The sequence below is a fragment of the Bufo bufo genome, chromosome 8 (genome assembly GCF_905171765.1).
Source record: "Bufo bufo chromosome 8, aBufBuf1.1, whole genome shotgun sequence".
In the NCBI taxonomy this organism is placed as follows: domain Eukaryota; kingdom Metazoa; phylum Chordata; class Amphibia; order Anura; family Bufonidae; genus Bufo; species Bufo bufo.
In genome coordinates this window covers 32,854,823-32,880,090 of record NC_053396.1, presented here as the reverse complement: position 1 = coordinate 32,880,090, position 25,268 = coordinate 32,854,823, and the positions used below count along the sequence as shown (strand labels likewise).

Sequence of the window (25,268 nt, the reverse complement as noted above, 5' to 3'; positions counted from 1 at the left end):
TAACATAAATCACAGAGGCAGGCTTCACATCGATGGTCTCTAGAGCCGGGCAGTAATAGGAGGGCACACTCTTTCTTCCCTAAGGGCACACCCTGATGTCAGGGCTTCTTCCTGATGGTAGTTGGGGTGAATGAGTGCAAGGCAGGAGATGCAGGGGCTGTGATTGGCGAATGGTGCTGGAGTCAGTAACCAGGCCAGTTGTAGCAAATAGACAAGTCTCTCTTTACTAAACTGCACAATGAGACTTGTATTACATCCAACGGTATCAGAATACAGTTCCAAATAATTCACAATGCACATCTTCCCCGATAGCAATGTATGGATATGCCAGTATGGGGAAACAAAGAACTTTGCATGAAGAATATGTAGATGTATTTCGATGTAAGAATAACACGTTTCGGGGCCGAACTGGCCCCTTCATCAGTATTCACATCAATTGATGACGCTGTATTCTTACATCAAAATAAAGAAGTCCTAACTGGTATACATCTACCATATTCTTCCTCACCGTGACAAGCAGTGTGCAAAGTCTTTTCTTTCCCTCTACTGCCTTGTGATTGTTGGTCCACTCTGGTGACCGATCGGAACGCACAGCAGTCCATGGTGATTTTTGAATGTCATTTGAAGTGTTGTGCCTCTAGCACAATACCGTCAGGTAAGCGTCCTATCTGTTAGCCCCGCACCTCCTATTAAGACGATCCTACCTATGTGCTCTTCTCTCTCCTTTGTCTGAATGTAGGGATATGAGCAATGATGGGGTGTACTACTCCTTCTCTCTGTCTTTCCAAAGTCTCTCTCTCTCTTTCTGCAGAATCCAAGGCTGGCAATAAGACTCTTGCAAACTTGTCTGTAATTCCCAGGTTGAGGGGTACAGGATTAAAATACGGTTGGCCAGGACCATGTCAAAGTGTGGAAGGTGTATTAGCAATGTCCCTTTCACTGCAGTAAAGTCTCTATCAGCCTTGCGTGAGCACAATACCTTACTGAATGACTCCAATACTTGGCCTTGCAGATTCTGGACCTTCTAGTTCTTCCTTTCCACTCTTTGGAGTATTTTAATGTACCAATGGCTTTCTTGATGTAAATGTCTCAGAAACAATGAATCTCTTGGACTCAGGACTAATCTTCTGAGGAGTGAGCACATGTAGCTTCTCTCTCTTCCCCAGCTAACAATAGACTTAAACTAGGGGTGGACCTAAGTCCATCATATAGCCTCCTACAAGGGCAGAGACAGGGCTGGTAATCATGACTTATGCATAGAACTATACAGGTGCAACCCAATACATAAAATAACATTACATAATGAGAATCAATTCTGGGATACTGCATAAACAACATGGGAGAAATATGCCTTAGTCTTAAAGGGGTCTCTGGGACTTACATATTGGTGGCATATTCCCAGTATAGGCCATTAATATCAGATCGGGGGGTCTGTAACATGGCAACCTCATGAATAGCTCCATCCACTGTGTAGTTTACTGGAATGGGAGCTGAGTTGCAGTACCCTGGCACAGCTACTGCACAGTGGATGGAGTCTTGTGCTTTCTGCTTCTGTCCATTGTATATTTTCTGACACCGGTGGCTGATTGGTCGAGGTGCCAGATGTTGGACCATTTGATATTGATGACCTATCCTGAAGATAGATCATCAATGTTATCACGTATGTCTATCTTCAGAAATAATATTCAAAAAGTAATACGCAGTTACCATCTAATATATTTTTTTCATTTTTTTCCCAGTTATTTTGTAGTTTTTCATTGGCCAGGATAAAAACTAGACAGTGTAACATGAAGCTCATAGGGTACAATACAACATCTGTAATGGAGCCCCTTATAGTACTGATGTCCCCTCATGTGCCATAGAGACCCAGTAGCACAATGTGAAACCCCTGGGCCCCTGTGCACGATCTGTAATAGAGCCCTCCACCTATCTTGTGCTATTTATAAGACTGGTATCTTGTTATGTGGCATAGGGGCCTTTAGCCTTCTCAGGAACCAAGGCCTAGGTGCCACTGCTACCTCTGCATACCCTATAGCAGTGGTCAGCAACCTCCGGTACTCCAAGTGTTGTGAAACTAAATCTCTCATCATGCACACTTGCTTGACTGTTCTCTAAACTCCCACAGAAGTGAAAGGAGCATGCTGGGAGTTGTAGTTTCACAGCAGCTGGAGTGCCGAAGGTTGCTGATCCATGCCCTATAGCTATGCTCATGGTGGACCTTTGAGGTATTTGCAGAATCACTTTTAGGGAGTGGCATGCTGGGCATACCCTATAGCTATCCCTGAGGGACCTTTCAAGGTACCTGCAGAGTCGGTTTTAGAGTGGCAGACTAGACAGTTTCCCAGAGCCCCAGTTTCCTAAGTAGCCTCTCCGCAGATGGACCTTGAAGAGCCACCCGAAAGTAGAGTTGAAAAACATTTGGCATTGCACTGGAAAGAAGGGCAGGAAAGGAACTAAAAGCTGGACATGGTTTGCCCAGGTCCTCAGTTTTACCTCTGCACCTTTATAGCAAATCACCTACTAATATATCTTGATCTATTGCTTTAGTGAATTCATGTCCAATGTGTATGTTTGTTAATATGACATGTGCAATTAATAGTGAGTCTGCACCAGAGATACAGTAGCGGATCTAGCTTCCTCCTCCCAGAGCCAAATTTGCAATGTCTACAAGACTTCTAGGAAGGATATGAATATCTTTTCATCAGGGCCAACTCTTCGGAGACATGTTGCATTGTTAGGGCTTTCAATAACAATCAGTGACAGGAGCTGTGAAACCTCCGCAGTTGTTTAGTGGATATGTTTGCCTTTGGCTTACAATGTGAACTGTCAGTGATGTGCAGTATGTAGAATTAGCAGAGTTTTACTAGTTCATGAAAGTCAACATTTTTACAAGTGATGCAAATGGCTGTTTAAAATTCCTGAAATATGTTGGTTCGCCACCATGCTCTTTGACAGGCAAACATTATACAGACAAATCCGACCACAGCTTAAACATTTGTCTTGTTTGTACAGACTCACTCAAAAGCAAATAATTCCTCTCAGTCTCGGTATATAATAAGGTTTTACTGATCAACCTCTGTTGCTAGGTCTATCTATACAGGCACCAACACACTAGTTCCTCTGACCGCAAAGAATCCAGGTTACCTTGTGGCCTCCATCCACCAAAGATGGATGCGTGTTCTTGACAAGCATGGACGGCCATAGTGTTGTACAACTTTTAGAGCCACACAGATCACATCACCTGGCCCTCATAGCCTGGGTACCTAGAGCTTACACCCCTACTGTGTGAGTGTAAAAAGGCCAGGGAGGGACAATATCAGCTGCGTGTTTAGCACACTGAGTTATGACTCTAACTCCGTCCAATACAGTTGTTATGCCCCCTTAGGGCCCTCACACAGTAGTAATCCCCCATTAGTGTCCCTACTCAGTAGTTATGTTCCCTTAGTTCCCCCACACAGTAGATATTCCTGCTTAGTTCCCCTACACAGTAGGTATGTCCCCTTAGTTCCCCCACACAGTAGATATGCCCCCTTAGTTTCCCCACACAGTAGATATTCCTCCTTAGTTCCCCCACACAGTAGGTATGCCCCCTTAGTGCTCCCACATAATAGTACGGTGAGGATGCAAGTTCTGGGTGCCCAGGCCATCAGGGCCAGTGGCGCCCTCTTCAGTAGCCACAGGTGACGTGCCCTAGTCTCCCAGGCTGTACACGCCCAAGTAGTACCTTATTCTATTTATGTAAGTCTGGGGCTACATGGTAATCTTGGGTCAAAGATCGCCGTATTGGGATGCTACATCGCAACATAATGTAGTCAAGTTGTAAACCACAAGTTGCCATGACTGAGAGGTGCAAGAGGCCAAAAATTAAGCAGGGTTTCATTTCTGGAGACTTGTGTGTCATGGTCGTGGAAACTTGCAATGCAATCACAGTCAGTATTTTGAATCAGTATTTTGTCAGTATTTTTAAGCCAAAACCAGAAGTGGAACCTACAGAGAAAAGGTATAATATAATTATTTGTGCTTCTTCTGTGTTTTGGACCCACTCCGGATTTTGTCTTACAAATACTGATGCAAAAATACTGACCGTGTGAAAGAGGCCATACTTTAATTGTGTTGTAAAGTAGCACCCCAATACTGCAATCTCTGGCCATGCAACTTGTTGCACAGCAGAAGTCAGTGTAGCCTAAAGGACATAATAATAGCTGTTATCCTCTACTATGCAGTTGCCCTGCCTATAAAACAGACAGGAAGTAATAAGATGGTACCTGAATATGGAATAAACTGAGAAGACTGGTGTAAAAGATTGGGAGAAGAATGGTCCATGGTTTAGTGCTTTTGCTAAAAACTACCACTCAGCCACATGTCTGGATTTTGTTCCAGCTACCTGGTGATTTCACTGGAAATACCCTACCGAGTCACCATGGACTCGTAACTACACCACAGAGTCAAGAGACATGTGTGATGTAACAAAGTAGTATACCTCATGGCAAACAACAATATATATCAATTCTTCTTCTGTCTATTCACTCATTTCTAAGTTACATCAGTTTTTGGAAAAGCCAGGTGACCACTAGTATGGTCATGGTTACAGCTTCCATTGTGGTAGACCCCTCCTAGACATAGTTTTTGAGCCGAGAATCTGCCTACTTGTGCATCAATATCTACAAATTATCTACTGGTGATGTTTTTCCGATGTAGGAAAAGAAGTGTTCTTTGAACCACAATTTACAATGTTCTGAACTTATAATTATTTATATCCTTATGCCATGTATCGTAACTTGTAACCCTTTAACAGTAAAGATGCAATTCACATCTAATGTTCATTGCTGGGTGTGATCCCATGACATATGTGTTTTCCTTTAATAAAATTTTACAAAAACTGTCTCCACTTGACATCATTGCCATGACTAGCGTCTGGCATATACACAAGTAGGCTAAAGATCAACATAAATTTGTGTCTAGGACATGGACATGTAGTTAACTTCTAGATGACCAGGGCTCATTTTGTGTCTAGATATTTAACCTTTAGGAATCATACATTCTAAAAGCAAATATTTTCTAATTCTTAGTTTTCTTCAATTTTTGCAAAAAAAACAAACAAAAAACGGGCACGTGCTGCACATAATTTTGTGAATTTTTGTGAGCTGCACCTTGCCATGTCACTTTCAGAAGTTGGTCAAGATTTCAGAGTAGATCAATTTTATGTCAATTTATGAAGTATGACTTTTTAAAAAGTCACAAAAAAGTCGTAACTCCATACCAGATATCCCACAGGTGTACAAATTTATTAAAACTGTGCGCCACTTCCATAAATTTGCTGCAGTTGTGCATAGCAACTCCAATCTAAAAACTAAAACTTCAGATACACCTGTAATGATAAATTCTCCCCACAGTTCTGAAGACAAACCCCTTCACTGCAATCACTAGGGGAAGCATGTCCAATGCAGTATAGGTTCCATATTATAGCTTTATGTATACCTGATGGCAATAATGATTTGGATGAAGGTCTATGAGATCAGAAATTCATTTCCAAAAGTTTTCTTTGGAAATGTCTTTCCTAATTCCGCCAGTGAGTTTACTATAGTGCTGCTTCATGTATCTGTGTGGTATAATGACTCCATTACTTAATAATTTATTTCCATTTGTAGAGAACACAGGGAGGTTGTCTCTACGAGGAGAAAGACAAGATGTCAAAGCATCAGCAAACATCTCAGAATCTCACATCATCCAAGAGGAGAGACCTGTAGAGCTTGAGAAACCACCTCCAATGACTACAACTACTACTACTACTGCCACCACAACTCCCACCACTACCACCACCACAACAAAGAGCACCACTACTACAGAATTATCTACAACCACCACTAGCCCAGAGTACTCTGTGATCACATTTTCTTCACTTGGTTCTGATGCAGAAAACAATATTAAAGGTATGGGTTGTGGATATGGTATGTTGCTTTAGCTAAATTTCAAATGCAAATTTAGAAAGTAGACAGCTATGAATTTTTTTTTAACCTATCAGAAAATTTCAACGTCACCTAGACATTCAATAAAGCAAACCCTGATTTGCTTGTACCATGTAGTATGTCGCTTATGGGATTTTTCCTATTGACTATGCACTGTGTATTCTAAAAGGCTGGATATAAGTAGGAAATAGTTAACTGGCAGTCCTTAGTTAATAGTTGCTGGGTAGTGGACTAGATCGATTTCCCCTGGTTTGTGAGTGTTCTGGTAAGCAGGCCAGAGAGAAAAGACCTGTTTGGTGTGTACCGCTGCCAAGTAGGCCAAGACAGAACCTGTCTCCAGGAAGTCACCATTTGTATGAGTGAAAGTTGCTACAAAAGCAACTTTGCTGGGAACTAACCTCTGAGGAAAGAAGCGTTGAATTATTGCAGATCATTAAGGACATTTAATGGCCACTCTTGAACTAAGACAGTAATGGTAACACACACAAAATGCTTTAGACTTTACTGCATGTGGTTTGGGTTCTCTTGCTTCTAGTGCCCGCCACACTTCTGAGACAGGCTGGCCATCCTTTCTAGGGTAGCACTCCGTCGCTAAGCTCCACGCCTAGGCCAGAGATACTAGTCGTGATGTCATTGGCCCTGAGGAAAACAGAAAAAAGGCTGCGGCAATCCTGGAGCGCCACTGCCTTCTCAAACAGCTGATCAGCTGGAGTCCTGGGTGTCAGACCCCCGCCGATCAGATGCTGATGATAAAACCAGAGGATAGATCAACAGTTTAAAAGAACTGCAGAACCCCTTTAATTACAAGTGGGACCTTGCAGTTGTGCTGAACCAACCTTTGAGGACCAATAACACCTGCATAGCACTAACGAGTGGAGGTGTTGCGACCATGACACAAAGGACCTCCGCCGATTAGCTGTTTGGGAAGGCACTAGCGCTCACAGTAGCCTGCTGCCTGCTCATCAAGCACAGCGCCGTACATTGTATAGTGGCTGTGCTTGGTATCACAGCTCAGCCCCATTCACTTCAATGGGGCTGATCTGCGCCTAGATCATGTGATTACGGTCCATTCACACGTCCGCAGTGTTTTAGAAATGCCTATTCTTGTCCGTAGCTGTGGACAAGAATAGGACATGTTCTATTTTTTTTTTTGCGGAGCCGCAGACCGGAAGTTCTGGGCCGCGGACCGGAAATGCGGATGCGGACAGCACACTGTGTGCTGTCCGCATCTTTTCCGTCCCCATTGAAAGTGAATGGGTCCACACGCGGAACGGATCCGGACCCAAAGTGCGGACTTCTGAATGGAGCCTTAACGTGATGTCACATGTCCTAGCGCTGGTGCCCTCTCAAACAGCTGATCAGCGGGGGTTCCGGGTGTCAGATACTGATGACCTATCCAGAGGATGGGTCATCAAATAAAAAAAAATCTCCACATATTTCCAGCATTTTGTGTTGCTGTTATACTTTTTTTTTTGGAAAATGTAATCTTTTTTTTTCTTCGAAACTAATGGTTAAAATGCAAATGGGAAGCTCTGGGATAATGCTAGACAATATGTCTTCTGATGATTTAATCCCAAAATCTTCAAGATGATTCATTCTATTCTGGAGAAACGTGCCAGCTGTAAAAGACAATTTCTAAGTGAGTTGTGTTATTGATTAGGAGAAAGTGACATTTCCTTTCTAGAAGTCGCTTTCGGGGATTTTGTGGTCCGTAGCGCAGCACTTTTCTACATGTCAACTTTCAACATTTCTGAACAGAACATGGGGGCAGATTTATGGAGCAGTCTTTGTTGCCCATAGCAACCAATCACAGAGCACAGAGCAGAATATAGAAATGAAAGGTGCGCTGTGATTGGTTGCTACGAGCGACAAATAAAGCTTTTGGTTTTAAGCAGCATCATAAATCTCCCCCATTATCTGTAATGGATTCAGAACAATTTGTTCAGTCTGTTATATAGGCAATATATTGTATGTATCACAAATCACATCGTATACAGTTACACTATATGAGGTTTATTTCATGTTAAAAAGGGTTTCTGGGACCTAAAAGGAGTATTCCCATGTAAGACATTGCTAGACCCGCTCCTATCTTCAGAATGGGTCCCCTGAAGTGAAGGAGAGTGCACTACGCAAGCGTGACCACCCTCCATTCATTACCATGGGAATTCCGGTGAATGGAATGGTGGCCGTGCATGTGCGGTGCGCTCTTCATTCACTGCTATGGGACTCTCTGTGAAAAAACTGATGGCAGCTCTCTGAGGCCGTACTACTGTGCTGGCGCAAGTGCGGCCACCCTCCATTCCCCGCTATGGAAGTTCTGGCGGTCATGCATGTGCTGTGGGCTCTCCATTCACTGCTACGGGACTAACATTTTTCAGAAACCCATAGCAATGAATGGAGACCATGCCCCAATATGCGCAGTGCACTCTCCTTCACTTTGGAGGCTCCCTTTTGGAGATAGGAGCGGGTCGCAGAGATTGGACCTGCACCCATCTGACATTGATGGCATATCTTAGTGATTATTGATTATCGATTGAATATTTGATTGGTGAACGTCCAAATTCCAGCACCGTCTCTTATCAGCTGTACAGAGCAGTGTTGGTGTACCTGGCACTAAAGCTTAGTCTCATTCATTTGAATGGGACTGAGATGAAGTGGGCTACAGTTCCAGGCACAGCCACAACCTTGGGTAAGGCGCTATTGCTTAGTAAACAATGAATGAGTTGAGATTACTGGAGAGTTGTGGCCCCTCCATTCAGTTAATCAGCAGGGGTGTTGGTAGTCAGATACCCACCGACCAAGTATTGGTGGTCTATTCTAGGCATAGAAAATCAACGTGAATAACCACTTTAATATCGATAAAATTGGAAAACAATAAAAGTGGCAATATATTTCCACTGGTACCCAGTCCTTCTTGTTTACCACCCAGTTTACCTAATACAGTGTTAGGCCCTGGTCAGAGCTTTAGGTTGGAGGTACTCTGATAGGCTCCTCCGATGTATGTCATTGTATAGCTATACATTGATGTCCATGCATTCCAGGTGATGGAGGCAAAAAGAACACTCTTTTGGCCTCTGTCCAGTGAATAAGAACTTTCCTTGGCGCATACGCCAAACGTTCACAAGACTTGAAGTCAACCTAGCCTTGAGGTGGTCTAAGTCAATGATGGAAATGTTGTCATGAATGAGCTCCATCAGTAATGTTAGGCAATTTCCCTCAGTCAAAGAAGGAGAGTGTGAAGGCACCATTGCATCGGTTGAGGCACCCAAGAAACATCAAAGTTATGGTCGCAATGAAGGAGCGTGGATGAAGGACCCTGCAGCAAAGGATGATAGAATCTATGTCACTAATTATTACTATGGAAATAATCTTGTGGAGTTCAGGAATCTGGATAATTTCAAACAAGGTATGAATTCAGTCATTTTATAACGTGTACAATATTTTAGATAATTTTTTTATTTTTTTATATACATTGGCTTTATTTCTATGATTAATAGAGGTTGCTACCTGAATATTTTTTTAAGGGGAACCTTTCAGCAAATTCTGCTGCTCACATATAATACTGACAGCCATGGCGATTTTGCCGATTTCAGTGCTGTGCCATTCATGAGCTAAAAGTAAGTGGTTGGCGCCAACCAGCTTTATAATCATCACATCCCAGGCCTGGAAAAGAGTCATGGCTCCTTGAGAAGAGTCATGGTTATTTATAAGCTTCTGCTCTCACTGTCCACCTGCTGATGATTGCCAGTTCTCTCCTTAGTCTCTCTAGGAGACAACTACCAATCGTCAGCAGGTGGGCAGGGAGAAGCTTATAAATAACCAGGACTCTTCTTAAGCAAGCGTGACTCTTTTCCTGGCCCTACTGGTTTTGTGCACTTCATGAGCTACTGCCAGTCTCTGCTTCCTGCTCCCCCTGGATCCATAAAAAGTGCCTACACAGTCAATCATTTGCCTTAGTGGTGACCGGCTTCAGCAAGTGATTGGTTGAGTGAGCATTTCCAGCATATTGAAAGCAAATAGTGGCAATAAGGAGAGAAAGGCGCTCATAGGGTGAGTATGTCAAGTGAACATTAAATTCACATATAGTAAGAAATGGTTTGCTCACCTATTTGGGTTCCACCAAATTGGGCACCACCACAATGAAGGCCGAATAGAAATAGTTAACAGTTGGTGCAGCCTAGACTTGTCCAATCGCCTTGGGCGGGAGCCACACCGCTCCTCGAGTAGACAGTAGAAGTAGGATAACGCCGGACCATAGGAGCCAAGCGTGTGGACAACAAGGGGCGCACTTTCACAACCAGTTGATAAACAAAGTTCAATTTATTGTATGACAACGCGTTTCGGGGTACCACTGACCCCCTTTATCAAGTCTGGAATGAAGTCAGCTCAAGAGCTGTCATGGCCACTGATCGCCCGGCACGTGGAGGACGCTGACTATAGTCAGCGTCCTCCACGTGCCGGGCGATCAGCGGGCGTGACAGCTCTTAAGCTGACTTCATTCCAGACTCGATAAAGGGGTCAATGGTACCCAGAAATGCATAGTCATACAATAAATTGAACTTTGTTTATCAACTGGTTGTGAAAGTGCGCCCCTTATTGTCCACACGCTTGGCTCCTATGGTCCGGCATTATCCTACTTCTACTAGCATATTTAAAGGGGAGGAGGCAGAGACTGGATGGGGTACCGTGAAGTGTCAAGCAGAAACAGTGGGGGATTGGTAAGGTGAGTATAGGGCTAGATAACACCTTTTAAAATACAGATCTGTCTCTATCATATACCATTTTAAGCCAAATGTTACCCAAGATAAAGCACAATTTCTCATGTTGATATGGTTATTATCCAAGTCAATAGAACGAGTGGCATTGCTCCTGTACCCTATATTGCATTTTTTGTAATCACGTTCTTGCTAGTTTCACACTAGCGCTAAAATAATCCAAGAGGAACAGCCTGCTGGAGTTCATCCTATGAGGCATTGCTGGATACTACCAGAGCCCGTTGACTATACTGGGACCAAGCGGGGATCCAGCCTGTTTCCGGCATTAGTGGCAGGATTTGGCCAAACAAAAAACAGTATTTGAGCGAATTTTGGCACTAATGCTGGAAACAGATTGGTTCCTCACTAGGTCCCGTTAGAGTCAGTGGAGCCTGGCGGTGCTCTGGCTCCTTCTGGCTATGCCCGATGTGATGAACTCTGGCCGGAACAGCCTGCTGGATCATTTTAGCACTAGTGTGAAACTAGCCGTAGTCAACATACATAGTATCTTTGTCACTGATTTCACTACTATGGTTGTGATGCTTTATTTTACAATCTATCTACCTTCTACAGGTCGTTGGAGCAATCTGTATAAGGTTCCTTACAACTGGATCGGGACAGGGCATGTTGTATTCCAAGGAGCCTTCTATTACAACCGAGCCTTTACTAAAAACATCATTAAGTATGACTTGAAGCAGCGCTTTGTAGCAGCCTGGACTCTTCTGCATGACGTAGTTTATGAAGATACCACTCCGTGGAAATGGAGAGGCCATTCAGATATCGACTTTGCCGTAGATGAAAGCGGCCTATGGGTCATCTACCCCTCCGTTGACTATGAATACTCCCATCAAGAAGTCATAGTTATCAGCAAACTAGACCCTAACGACTTATCTGTGAAGAAGGAGACGACGTGGAAAACCGGCCTCAAGCGTAATTCCTATGGAAACTGTTTTATAATCTGCGGCATTCTGTATGCGGTGGATGTCTACAACCAAAAGGAAGGACAGATCTCTTATGCCTATGACACTCACACAGATACTGATGCAGATCCAAAGTTGCCTTTCGTTAACGAGTATGCCTTTACCACGCAGATCGACTATAACCCGAAAGAAAAAGTACTATACGCCTGGGACAATGGGCACCAGTTGACGTACAAAGTGAATTTTGTTGGCTGAAGGAATTGATAGCTTGTTAGGACGTAGATCGGTCCTCCACAAAGAAAGCACTTTTACACATCAGTTATAACGTGTTGCTTGGGGAGCAACTAAAGTATTATCCTCTGTCTGTTAGGAGGTGAAAATACTCTGGCCAAGACAAGTGTAATGGCCCAGAAATGTGGTATGTGACTAATCCATTGTCAAGAAGCTGAACAAAATTGTAAAAGTGTGAATGGACCTGAGATGAATGGCTCAACGTATAAAAGACCACCACTTTCTTTTTTTAGCCCTTTGACATCCTATTTTTTTAAGTTTAACCCCGATGAAGGAGAATGAACAAACTGAACACAGAACAGCTGGGAGCAAAATTTCATTTGATCGACCACCAAAGAAAGTACTGACACCCCACACCTAATAATATGATTATTCCTAAACAGCAAACATCTACATTTAGATCATATATTATCATAGAATGTTATTTAAAAGGGGATAATTTTGTTTAAAAAAATTAACTATTCATTTTTTGGTTCATTATCATGACCATTTTCCACTAACTTTCTTTATTAAAGGGGCATCCAGGATTAAACTTTCTTATATTGCCCTCTCATTCTCTAAAGGGCAGCTATTAGCAGGATCAGTCCTATTAAACCAGGCATACTGCCTCGTAGGGTTGATCCTACTGATTAAAATAATACCTACCGTATGTTGTGAAAATTGGTTGTGGCGTTCCTGAGAAAAGAACACTTTTATTCTTTATGAAAATTAGGGCTTTACCACCAGAGGGGTTGTGACAAACACTAGACACGTAGGCCCCACCCCTCAGTGCTCTGAAGCCATTGATTGCATAGAGAATAAAAATCTTGCCTCTTGGGAACGCTGCAACCGATTTTCACAGTCCAGGTATCATTTTAATCTGCGGGATCAACCCTACCAGGTAGTATGCCCGGTTTGATAGGATTGATAATGCTTACAGGTGCCCTTTAAGTATTAAATGGATTTACAATATAATAAGTAAAAAAAATTCTACCTCTCACTCTGTCACCCACGAAACTGAGCGCTGCTGCATGTAGACATGCCAGTGGCGCTCAAGTCATGGGCGCGCCTTCATTTTCTGTGGATTCTATGAGACAACCATACATAGCACAGAGAGTGTCAGGAATATACTGCAGATAGCTGTCATATGTGATCTCCGTAAACAAATTGACTTGTAACGCATTACATAGATACATAGATGTCAATGTAACATTTGCTACATCTGTACATTTCCTGCGAAGCTTGTTAGCTTGAGATACTTTAGTGCATCTGCTGTTTTGCTGAACAAAGGGCATTCACAAAGGATGAATAGTGTTGGAGAGAAGATGCTGATCTGGATGGTCTGGTCTTCAAAATGTGGAGATACACAGTAAAAGATCTCTACAACAGAGCTGCTTGAACTGAAGAACATATCTGGTTGCATCTCAGATGTGTCCTCAAGCAGCACCAGTTGTAGAGATCCTACATAAATTAGACACAATTGCTTTTTTCTTTCATTTTTAATTTCAAAATAACCCTTTTTACACACGGCTTTCAGTATGTGCTGTCTTAAATCAAGATACCCTTGCTTCAACATTCTCCCCCTCCTAATGATACAGAGCACATCTTTAACATTTACAACAGCAAACCAATCTCTTTGGGATTATGTCTGACAGTTTTATTCTGCTTCGAAAATGTAAGAGACGGAAATGACTCTTTTTCACCTGTGCATTTTCACTCAATAAATGGGTGTTAACAAGCAAACACAGCCAAGCCTGAAGGAATAAGTCCAGTGTGCCAGCTCCCTGGTGCCAGCTGTATTTTCCCACAGTTTAGAAGCATTCTGTGTTGGTTCTCCAGTTCTCTGATAAAGATGTTTCCTTTTAGTTTATGTGCTCGTAATCCACATCATTCAGATTTCTAGTACAGTTGACAGCTGTGCATGTGTTTTTCCATTACTGTAGGATGTATATTGATTTTTTTCCTTACTAATATACCCGAAATGACTAGAAAAAAACATGGGTTCTAACTTTGAGGTCCATGCAGTTAGACATATTAGAGAAGATACCCCCCACGGCCACCATCTAGTTGAGTCTGTCACTACAGTATGTGGAGTAGATTCATCCTTCAAATTTTTGTCGTTGTTAAAGAAGTTTGCATTTTAGCATTGACTGTACATGGAACCCAATAATTAAGTGACTTGAAGGGGCTGTGCCATCATTAAATTTTACGTTAATTCAACATGGAAAAAATAACTTTTGTACATTTTTCTCTGTTACAAATCCTGTAGTTCTGAGATTTTCAGTTTACTTGATTATTATGGCTCCCTCTGGTGTTTAATCTGTTTAGTAATGTGTACGTCCATCTCCTGAGGTGGTCATACATGCTCAGTTCCATCCTTCAACTGCCAAAAGCCATATCTACTGTTAGTAGCTGGGACAGATACATGGCGAGAGCTGCGAAAGAAAGGACAGGCCCAGGTGACTCTTAACAGGGAGAGAGCTACACCAAAAAGAACATGCCCCCTGAGAAAGCCAGCCCAAAGAGAATCTAGCAGGCACCTGGAGCCATTAATGGAGCTCTTGGTCCATATGAGGTATAGAACTGGTTGTAGCTTTGTTAGAAAGAGATTGTCATGTACGATATCAATCATGCCATAAACATCTGGTAAGTACGGGTTCAACCTTCCATGAAAGTGAATAAAAATTATGCAGTGTAGTCCTTTCACAACGGCCACTTCAACAGTTAGGGACCTCAGTTTTTCAGATAGATTCAGGTGCAAGAGGTGAGACCTGCTTCTTCAGACATTTATGGCATATCTTGATTGCTTCAGATACAGCCAGACTCATCCAGTCCAGACTACAGGCTACTGTTATAGTAGAGGTACAGACTAAACATGGAGGCTGTTCTTTATAGATGGCGCTTCAGATGGCACTGCCAGATTGCTGTTATTAGGAGAGCTTCAGACCACAGAGCCAGACTATATACCCAGACTGGCCTATATATGGCCTTTTGCCCACTCAACACTGTCGTGAAGCAATCATCATGTAGAAGGCCCTGGAAATTACATTTGTCTAGAAAAGAATTGACTGTAAGTTGCATATTGCAGCTGCATGGAAGTTGTTGAGTAGCCTGGGCTTAATGTTTGCAAAATCACTAATAAATTATATATTTCTGTATGACTTTAACTTGAAATTGATTCATTATGACAGCAACTTCTGGGCTCATATACACTGTTGTTGTTCACAGAGCAATGGACTGCACCATGGATCTGTACTATGTACTGATACCAACTCTACGTGTCGCCGTGTGATACCTCATTAGATATGTGAGAAAGGAACACCTAGCGCACATGAAGGATCACCATGAACCTATAGATTTCTAAAGATGCTGAATTCAGGATCTGTGCTCATGGTTCCTAACTTTGGGATTATATAACATTACAATGAATTTTGCACAGTACTAAATAATATGACCGTATAAAGCCTTGAACTAGATAATTAAAGAGTAAAATCCTTCCATAAAGACATGTCTGAAGATAATTTGTACAATTCTCAAAACTGATGCCATAAAAGAAGGGGACTCAGTGATTGATAGTGGCCTGAACATTTTGGAACAGTGCCCATTGTTCTCTGTAACAGCAACTGATTCGATTCCACAGGCTAGAATCCAAGAAGAGCATAAGAGAAGACATTTTCCAAGTGTTAGCAGGAGGTCCCAGCTCCCGAACCCCATCAATGTAATTTTCTGAAATGTCTAAGTGACGTATGATAAAACTCCAACCATTAAGCCCTTTAAATCATAAAAACAACATTAGTATGTGACACTGTAGAATTGCTGAAGTAAAACTGCATATATTATAGCTTTAACAAAGCCAAGTCCAAAAGCCTGTTCGCTGTTTCTACATCTCAGATGTTACATTTCAGTGTAAGACACCATCTGTAACCACTTTAGACTTCTTCAGATGCATCTTAAGAACAGTGAAAGTACAGGAGTAAGACAAATATGATTTGAAAAATAGATAAACGTTCCAAAAAATTATTGTAAAACAGTAGTAGGCAGGAGCAGACTGGAAACTTAAAGTGGCCCTGGAGAAAAAAAAAAAAAAAAGTGGCCCCATGTTGTAGGTGGGTCCAAATTGTCAGAAGCCAGTGCCAATAAAAGGGGGTTTGGGGACAACACAAGTAGGAGTAGAGCCAGCAATACCAATTTGCGAGCTCCAGCAGAACAAAATTACCACTACAAAATGTATGTAGTGCACTACAAAATAATGTTCTAGCTCCAGCACAAAATACCTCCCAGAAGATGCCCCACTGTGGTGGCCAACACCACGTTCTGTCTTCTTACTGCAGTTGCTTCAGGATGGCAATACAGTTGATTTCGGTAGTCAGGAGGCCACCTGTAGCCACCAACAAGTACATAGGTACTTGGCGCTCCCAGCTTTAGTAGTGTCAGATCATTACTTGCTTGGCTGGCGGACAGGGCTCAGGTGGCTCCCTGCGCTTCGGCCCACCATGAAGTTTTCATGGAAGATCTAAGGCAGTCCACCACTGGTAGTTGGACATAACACTTGGACCCCAGTGGTTCCAGAGAACTGAACTCAGATTACCAAACAGTTCTGTATAATAAGTTTCATCCAGAAGAACTGCACTGTGCCTGGATTTTGCTTCTATAATATGAAGATTAAAATTTTACCTTTTTACAGGTCTGTAAAATTGTTATAAAACTTTTTATCTGTAGTGGAGCCCTTAAAAGTCTATATGCAAATCCACACGTGTCAAAATATGGGTTATCATGTAGATTTTAAAGTGGATTTCACACATTATGATGAACAAAATATATAGCAATTTTTTAGCAAGTCCTAAAATCCACAGAGATCTAGAAAACCCAACTCCACTGAATTCAGAGCATTCGTGAGTTATTAGAAAAGTTTAATATCTATACAGCCACACACTTAGCCTTTCAATTGACTCCTTTGTGCTATGAGAGATCTTAAAGGGGTTGTCCAGGGAGGGGGGATTTTTTAGAAATGGCTTAGTATAAAATAGAAAAGAAGGGATGCCCCTCCCATTCTAATGCTTACCGAGTTTGCAGGGTCTCCACTTTCTGGTCCTGATTTGACACACAGGAAATGTCTGGAGACTCCTGCTCAGCCAATTACTGCTGGCCACAGCGGTGAACCACATAAGCATCTCTAGGCATTTCCTTTCTTTCTGCGTATTCTTTCTTTTTTTTTTTTTTTCTGAGATTTTGATTTGTTTTCTTTGGGGGTACCAGCTGTTTAAGGGGGATGTGGAGCTCCTGTGAGTGCCGCAACCTGCTCACAGCTTAGCAAGCACAGCGCCATTCATTGCCTAGCGGTCCTGCTTGGTATTGCAGCACTTGAATGGGACTAAGATGCGCCAAGGCCATGTGAGCGATGAACGTGATGTCACATGACCTAGAAAGAGGCCGCAGCACGATGACCTCTTCAAACAGCTGATCGGCGGGAGTCATGGGAATCGGACTCCCGTTTATCTGGCAGCACAGTGGCTCAGTGGTTAGCATAGGTTTCAGTCTGAACAAGGTCATCATATGCATGAAGTTTGTATGTTCTCCTCATGTTTGCGTTGGTTTCCTTCGAGTATTCCAGTTTGCTCCCACACTCCAAAGACATACTGATAGGCAACTTAGATTGTGAGACCCGATAGGAACAGCGTGATTGGGGTGTCTGTAAAGCACTGCAGAACATGCCAGCGCTATATAAGTGAGTCTGATATTGACCTATCAGACCTACCTAAGATAGGACAAGCCCTTTAATATCAATCTAAAGAAACACCCAACCGGACAACCCATTTAACTGACGAGGTTGGACACACAAGTTGGTTAAAATCTGGTCAGTTAACTAAATTGCCGACTTAAATAAAAAATAAATAAATGTTAGTTCACCCATCCATAAATTCCATTCTCAATGTTTTGTGTTTCTTATATGTGTAGGGGCTCGTTCACGTCTACGTTGAGCTTTCCGTTCTTCCAATATGTCAGAAGAACAGAAGAATTGAAAAAGAAGTCAGTCTTATGCATTTGATTGACAGGTTGCTTTAGTTCAGCGTCCACTCTGTCATGTATCAGCGATCTTTGGCGGAAGAAAAAGTCCTGTCTACACCTCTTTTCTCTCCGCCAAACGTAACAGATACATGACAAAAAGAGCTTTCAGTTTTTTGGGTTTTTATTTTGCAAGTCAAAGGATGATGGATGCAAACATATTCTGTTGACATCCATCACTCGATCCTCTTAAAAAAATCTATTTTTTTCCTGCTTTTTCTGTTCTAAAGGAACAGAAAGCTCAATGCAGATGGGAACAAGCCCTAAATGTAAAAGAAGTATTTACATTCTTTATATCGTGCAAAGCTGTATTAAATATGTTGAATATATTCTTTATCTGTTGTAAATAGGAAATACATGTTTTTGGTTTTTTACGTATGTAAATTAGGATATTGCTTTACCATTTGTATATAACATGTGCATTCATCCGACGAATAATTTAATGCCAGTCATTTACGTTTTCATTGCTGCCACTTAGATATGGTTTGAGCTAATCTTGTACGAGTGAGGTTTGTGCTCAGTATAAAATGGTTACCACGAATATGGCGTATTTCATTTTTATTCTTTTTAAAGTAACTTATGCGTTAGAATGAAGTTAACATCTATATGTTCTGCTGAACAATGAAAGTAAATAATAAACTACAATGATATCAGTCGAAGGCTTGAATTACTTTGTGAGCTGCATTTTGTTATATATATTTTAATACTCCCTATCACAGGAGAATTGGACACATCCAGGTTTAGACAACATGGGGGAGATAAGTGGTGTAAAACAAAATGGCTAAGGGTACTTTCACACTAGCGTTTTTCTTTTCCGGCATAGAGTTCCGTCCTAGGGGCTCAATACCGGAAAAGAACTGATCAGTTTTATCCCCATGCATTCTGAATGGAGAGCAATCCGTTCAGGATGCATCAGGATGTCTTCAGTTCAGTCTTTTTGACTGATCAGGCAAAAGATAAAACCGTAGCATGCTACAGTTTTATCTCCGGCGAAAAAAAACTGAAGACTTGCCGAAATGCCATAGGATTGTATTAGTGCATTCAAAATGCCGGAATGCCGGAATGTGAAAAAAGATACAAGACGGATCCGCCTGTCTGCATGCGGAGAGACGGATCCGTTCTTGCAATGCATTTGTGAGACAGATCCGCATCCGGATGCGTCTCACAAATGCTTTGTCACATCCAGATCGGCGGATCCGGCAGGCAGTTCAGACGACGGAACTGCTTGCCGGATCACATTGCCGCAAGTGTGAAAATATCCTTAGTTGCCCATAGCAACCAATCAGATTCCACCTTTCATTTTTCAGAACAGTAAAATGAAAGGTGCAATCTGATTGGTTGCTATGCGTAACTAAGCAGGTTTTCCTTTACACCAGTTTCAAAACGATATCTGGTGGTCCAGGATATACAGTATAAGGCCCCATTCACACGTCCGCAATTCTGTTCCGCACTTCTGGGTCCGCATTTCCGTTCCCGAAAAAAATAGAACATGTCCTATTCTTGTCAGCAATTGCAGACAAGAATAGGCATATTCTATTAGTGCCGGCGATGTGCAGTCCGCAAAATGCGGAACGCACATTGCCGGTGTCCATGTTTTTGTGGGTGAATGGACCCACAGGAGGGTATATATTTTATTTCCTGGTGGTCTAAGGAAAATAAGGAGATAATACCTGGAGATCTGGTGGTTTAGATATCTCCCCAGACTCCAGCCATGTGTCTTGTTTGGATGTTCAGTCTGAAGGGACGCCTCATGTTCAGCTTCCCTTTATACCCTGTATTGATCATACAGATCAGATCAATACCAGACAGGTAGCTGAACAGTTCTCTCAGTGTTCTGGCAGAGTTCTGTATGATCACGCTGCTCGATCATTTAAGTGGCTGTCTCAAAAGATTGGTGGCATATCGCTTGTATATGCCACCAATGTCAGATGGGTGTGGGTCCAACCTCTAGGACCCACAACTGCCTCCAGAACAGAGCTCCCAAAGTTGCACCATGCTTTGGGGCCGCCCTCCATTCATTGCTATGGAACTGTATTTCCGGAAGATCCATAGAAGTGAATGGAGTGGTGGCCACACCTCCGCTATGTGCTCTCTATTCTTTTTTATAGGACTTCTGAAAATAACCAAGCGCACCGCTCGGTTATTTTCGGCACTCCCATTGAAATGAATGGAGAGCGGCCGCACTAGCGCGGTGCATTGCTTTTAACTTTGGGAGCTCCATTCTAGAGATAGGAGTGGAACCTGCACCTACCTGACATTGGTGGTGTATCCTAGCGATATGTGATCAATGTCTGATGTGAGACAACTATTTTAAAGAAAGCTATTAAGGGTTTTGGCTCTTCTGGCCTTTCCCCTTGACACACATATTAAAATATGGAATATATATTAAAATATGCAGCAGCAAAAAATAAGATGTACAGGTGAAATTAGAATATCGTGCAAAAGTCCATTTATTTTAGTAATGCAAATTAAAAGGAATCGCATTAAAATTAGAATATTGTGCAAAGGTTCAGTATTCTAGGCTCAAAGTCTCACACTCTAGTCAGCTAATTAGTCCATACCCCCTGAGCAAAGGGGACCTGAGATTGTGACTTTGAGGATTTTATAAGCTGTAAGCCATAATCATCGAAATTATAACAAATAAAGGCCTGAAATATCTCCCTTTGCATGTAATGAGTCTATCTCATGTGTTAGTTTCACCTTTTAAGTTGCATTACTGAAATAAATGAACTTTGCACGATATTCTAATTTTTCGAGTTTCACCTGTATATAAAAAGAAACCTGCCAATTCACCGTAACACTGCCCCTCTAGAAACCCTTGTAAGATCAAATCATGAACATGGGATAAGAGAACTTGAGGGGGTTCTAGGGTGGGCTAGATGATAACATGAGATGAGAGGACTTGTGTAATGAGATTCTAGAAGAATCGAGTATGTATAAATATATGTGTGGTCGATACAAAAGTTGGCCCATTATTTATTCTTTTCCAAGAACTGTACATTGTGAGACGTATATACTGTATATAGTCCTACTGTAGTATGCCCTACACTTAGGATTCTAAATAATTTAGCATTGGAGGATCTAGAATTGATCTAAGAAAGGTTGAACATTATGGACCTGTGACTTTTTTTTCAACCTAGGGAACTATCAAGGTATGCTAAAAAGTTTTTTTTAAAGAGATTCTCCTTGGATAGGTCATCAATATTAAAATGGCGGGGATTTGACACCATGTATCCCTACATTCAGCTGAGTAGCTCCATGGCCCGAAAAAGGAATCTGAACTACACAGATACAACTACACAACTTGATTAGCGATCAAGTGGTTGAAGTCCCTCTACACAATGGTCAGAACTGTGTAGGTCTGTTGCCTATTTTCAGAGCCAGAGGGAGTTAGACCTCCACAGATCTGATATTGATGACCTATCCTAGCGATAGGTCAAGTGGTAAATATTGGAGAACCCCTTTAATGTCCATATGTGCCCTCTATTTGGCCGACATTTGAGTTTTATTAGCCAGTCCACGTGTGACAGGACTGAAATAAGCTGGACATTCCCAGACAGAGATTACCGTAAATTCTTAATTGAGATCTAAATTAAACTTCTCGCTTTGATTCTAAACATAGATGAGCGTTTTGAGGATTACATTATTACAGCAGTCTAAGGCTACTTTCACACTAGCGTTCAGAGCGGGTCCGTCTGATGTCTGCACAGACGGATCCGCTCCTATAATGCAGACGTTTGGATCCGTTCAGAACGGATCCGTCTGCATTATAGTTTAAAAAAAATTCTAAGTGTGAAAGTAGTTCAGATGGATCCGTCCAGACTTTACATTGAAAGTCAATGGGGACGGATCCGTTTGAAAATTGAGCCATATTGTGTCAACTTCAAACGGATCCGTCCCCATTGACTTACATTGTAAGTCTGGACGAATCCGTTTGCCTCCGCACGGCCAGGCGGACACCCGAACGCTGCAAGCAGCGTTCAGGGGTCCGCCTGCTGAGCGGAGCGGAGGCTGAACGCCGCCAGACTGATGCATTCTGAGCGGATCCGCATCCACTCAGAATGCATTGGGGCAGTACGGATCCGTTCGGGGCCGCTTGTGAGCCCCTTTAAACGGAGCTCACAAGCGGAGCCCCGAATGCTAGTGTGAAAGTAGCCTTATGAAGAGTAATATTAACATAATCTTTTTTAATTTGTGCTGCATTGATTTAGTAGTTGCATAGTTAGTTCCATAGTAATGGTTATTACTGGAATATTGCCATCAATACATGATCAGCATGTCCAACCACTGGGATCAACATCTTTGTCTATACGCAGTGTATGGTATTGCAGTTTAAAGGCTATTGACACCTTCAGAGGCAGTTTTTTTTTTTTTATAATTGTACGTCACTCATTTTTGGCTAAAAATCCTTTTTTTCAATTGGCCTTTATTAAAAATATTAAGCCATTCTGTCACAAAGGGTTAACTGTTTTTCTAACTGTGTGACTGGTACTTTCACTTTGTGCAAGTCATCTAATAAACCTTATCTTTAAACTACTAAGAGGTCATAAACACTTATTTAAGCCACATTCTTATCAGTAAGATAAGAACTGAGCTATAATGAGTGTTTATAGGGTCAGAGAGCAGAGATAAGGAGTCCGTCGAAAAGAGAGAAAATACACAGGCTGCCACTGCAGCATCTCAGCTCTGTACAGAAAAAAAGCCATATTTTTAATAAAGACCAATTCAAAAAAATTTTTTTGTTCAAAATGAGTACAATGCAATAATAAAAAAAAAAATTGTCCCCAAAGGTGTACATAGCCTTTAAAGGGGTTGTGTCATGACACATATTCTACATTTTTCAAACCAGCACCTGGAACTAAATACTTTTTTAATAGCATTTAATTAAAAATGTAGTAAAACCAGAGAGCTATTTAATAATAGGTATCTGTATAGCGCCACCTGCTGTTTGTTTTTAATCCTTATTTTTTGTTCTTCTCACTGAGCTAGTTGAACATACTTAGTTTAAATCTTCAACTGCCTCCAGCCATATGTTCTGTTAGAAGCTGCGGTAGTTACAGTGAGAGAGCTGCAGCAGAAAGGACACCCCCCATAATAAAGGACACACTCTTGAGCTGCCAGATTGAAGATAATCTAGCAGAGCAATTGGAGGAGTGAATGTAGAGATCACTGCACCAATGTGGGGTACAGGGCTGGTTCTACCTTTGTTAGAGAGAGACTCAATTATTAGGGTAACAGATAGGGCGATCTGTCTCAAAGACCGGGATCGTCTAACACTGTGTTGTCTTCCTGGCACTCGAGTTCGACACATCACGGATCGGGATGACAGATTACTGGGAGGGGCTGGAGAAGATCCAGAAGTCATGGTCCATATTGGGGGAAGCATGATTACATTATAGGAGGGGAAAATAGTGCAGATAGAGACCGTGGGGCAAGGTAATGGGACTGGGGGAGGAATGGAAGAAGGGACTAGAACAGTTCAGAAGGAAAGGTGTAGGGTAAAAAATATACATAAACCTCTCAAATGTATGTATACTAATGCCAGAAGCCTGACTAATAAAACTGGGGAGCTGGAATTAGTGATGTGTGAGGAGGACTATGACATAGTGGGAATAACTGAGACATGGCTGGATGATAGCTATGACTGGGCAGTTAATGTACAGGGTTACGGTCTGCTTAGAAAGGATCGTCAAAACCGGAGAGGGGGAGGGGTCTGTCTTTATGTAAAGTCCTGTCTAAAGCCCACAGTCCGTGAAGATATAAGTGAGGGACATGAACATGTGGAGTCACTGTGGGTAGAGATACATGGAGCTAAAAACAACAATAAATTACTAATAGGAGTTTATTATAAACCACCTAATATACCAGAGTCCACAGAAAATCTACTACTAAACGAGATAGACGAGGCGGAAAATCATAATGAGGTGGTTATTATGGGGGACTTCAACTACCCAGATATAGACTGGGAAACTGAAACCGGTATATCTCATAAAGGAAACAGGTTCTTGGCAATAACCAAAGACAATTAACTTTACCAACTGGTTCAGGACCCGACTAGAGGGACGGCCATACTGGACTTAGTATTAAGGCTACTTTCACACAAGCGGCAAGGAACTCCGGCAGGCTGTTCCAGCGGGTGAACAACCTGGTCACGGGTTACCAAAGCGTGACGTTACGTCCTCCAGAGGAGCAGGTTAGGTCAACTTGGTACAGTTTACACAGACACCTTCTGTCCACGCGGGCACAGAGAGGCAACAAGCTGAGAGAGCCTTTTCACTGCCGCAGTGAAAACAGTGCTGTCTCAGGCCGGGTATCTGCCACCAGCTTCTCGTTTGATATAGGCCCAGTCCGCTAACGGGATTATATAGGGCGAGAAACTAACCCGGGGTAGCTGTTAACTAGGCCGAATCACGGACGTGGGGATTCGTGATCGAGATACAAGATAACACAAGATTAAATTATATATTTAATCGCCTTAAGGGCACACTAGATATAACACAATATACGCAGAGAATATATACAGTGGTCTGAGGTTACAGATACAGGTTATGTAGGTACAACAGGGTTAAGCAGAGCAAAAGTCAGTTACTGGGTAAGATAAAAGTTCCTTTCGGTTGTGGTGTGTTCTTAGCTGTAGTCACATGAAGGGCAGTGATGTCAGCTAGTTCCTGGGCCCTCCTAAACACATTACACGATGTGACCCTTCTTCAGAGAAAGACCCGCCCACTTGTTGGCAAAAGCCTCTTAACCTGTAGCCGGCCCCTCCCCTCCCGGCCTTTGGGAGGGGTCCACCCCCCCTCTGCTGGACTGGCTGCAAATGACCCGCAAAACCCTTTAGGGTTCATAGCTTCAGGCCAGAAGGTCACAGGGAGATGGTTCTGGGACCAACAGATCTGCCTGGGTTCTGGCTACAAGTAGAGTCCAAATATGGTACCGTTAGTTGGTTTCTGTGGGGAGATATGTATACAATTGCAAGACAAAGTATGTGAACCCTTTGGAATGATATGGATTTCTGCACAAATTGTATCTGATCTTCATCTAAGTCACAACAATAGACAATCACAGTCTGCTTGAACTAATAACACACAAAGAATTAAATGTTACCATGTTTTTATTGAACACACCATGTAAACATTCACAGTGCAGGTGGAAAAAGTATGTGAACCCATAGACTAATGACATCTCCAAGAGATAATTGGAGTGAGGTGTCAGCCAACTGGAGTCCAATCAATGAGATGAGATTGGAGGTGTCGGTTACAGCTGCCCTGCCCTATAAAAAAAACACACACACCAGT

General features: G+C 42.3%; 1 protein-coding gene across 1 annotated transcript in view; it reads left to right on the top strand.

Annotated features, from left to right (window-relative positions):
• The window catches only part of OLFML2A (olfactomedin like 2A), a 99,219-nt gene extending 83,183 nt beyond the window's left edge, over positions 1-16,036 (top strand). Inside the window, exons 6-8 of the mRNA XM_040442381.1 lie at positions 5,649-5,930; positions 9,187-9,372; positions 11,294-16,036. Coding sequence (XP_040298315.1) covers positions 5,649-5,930; positions 9,187-9,372; positions 11,294-11,895 — 1,070 coding nt within the window. The 3' untranslated portion in view covers positions 11,896-16,036. The remainder of the gene's footprint in view (positions 1-5,648; positions 5,931-9,186; positions 9,373-11,293) is intronic.
• Positions 16,037-25,268: the final 9,232 nt, after the last annotated feature.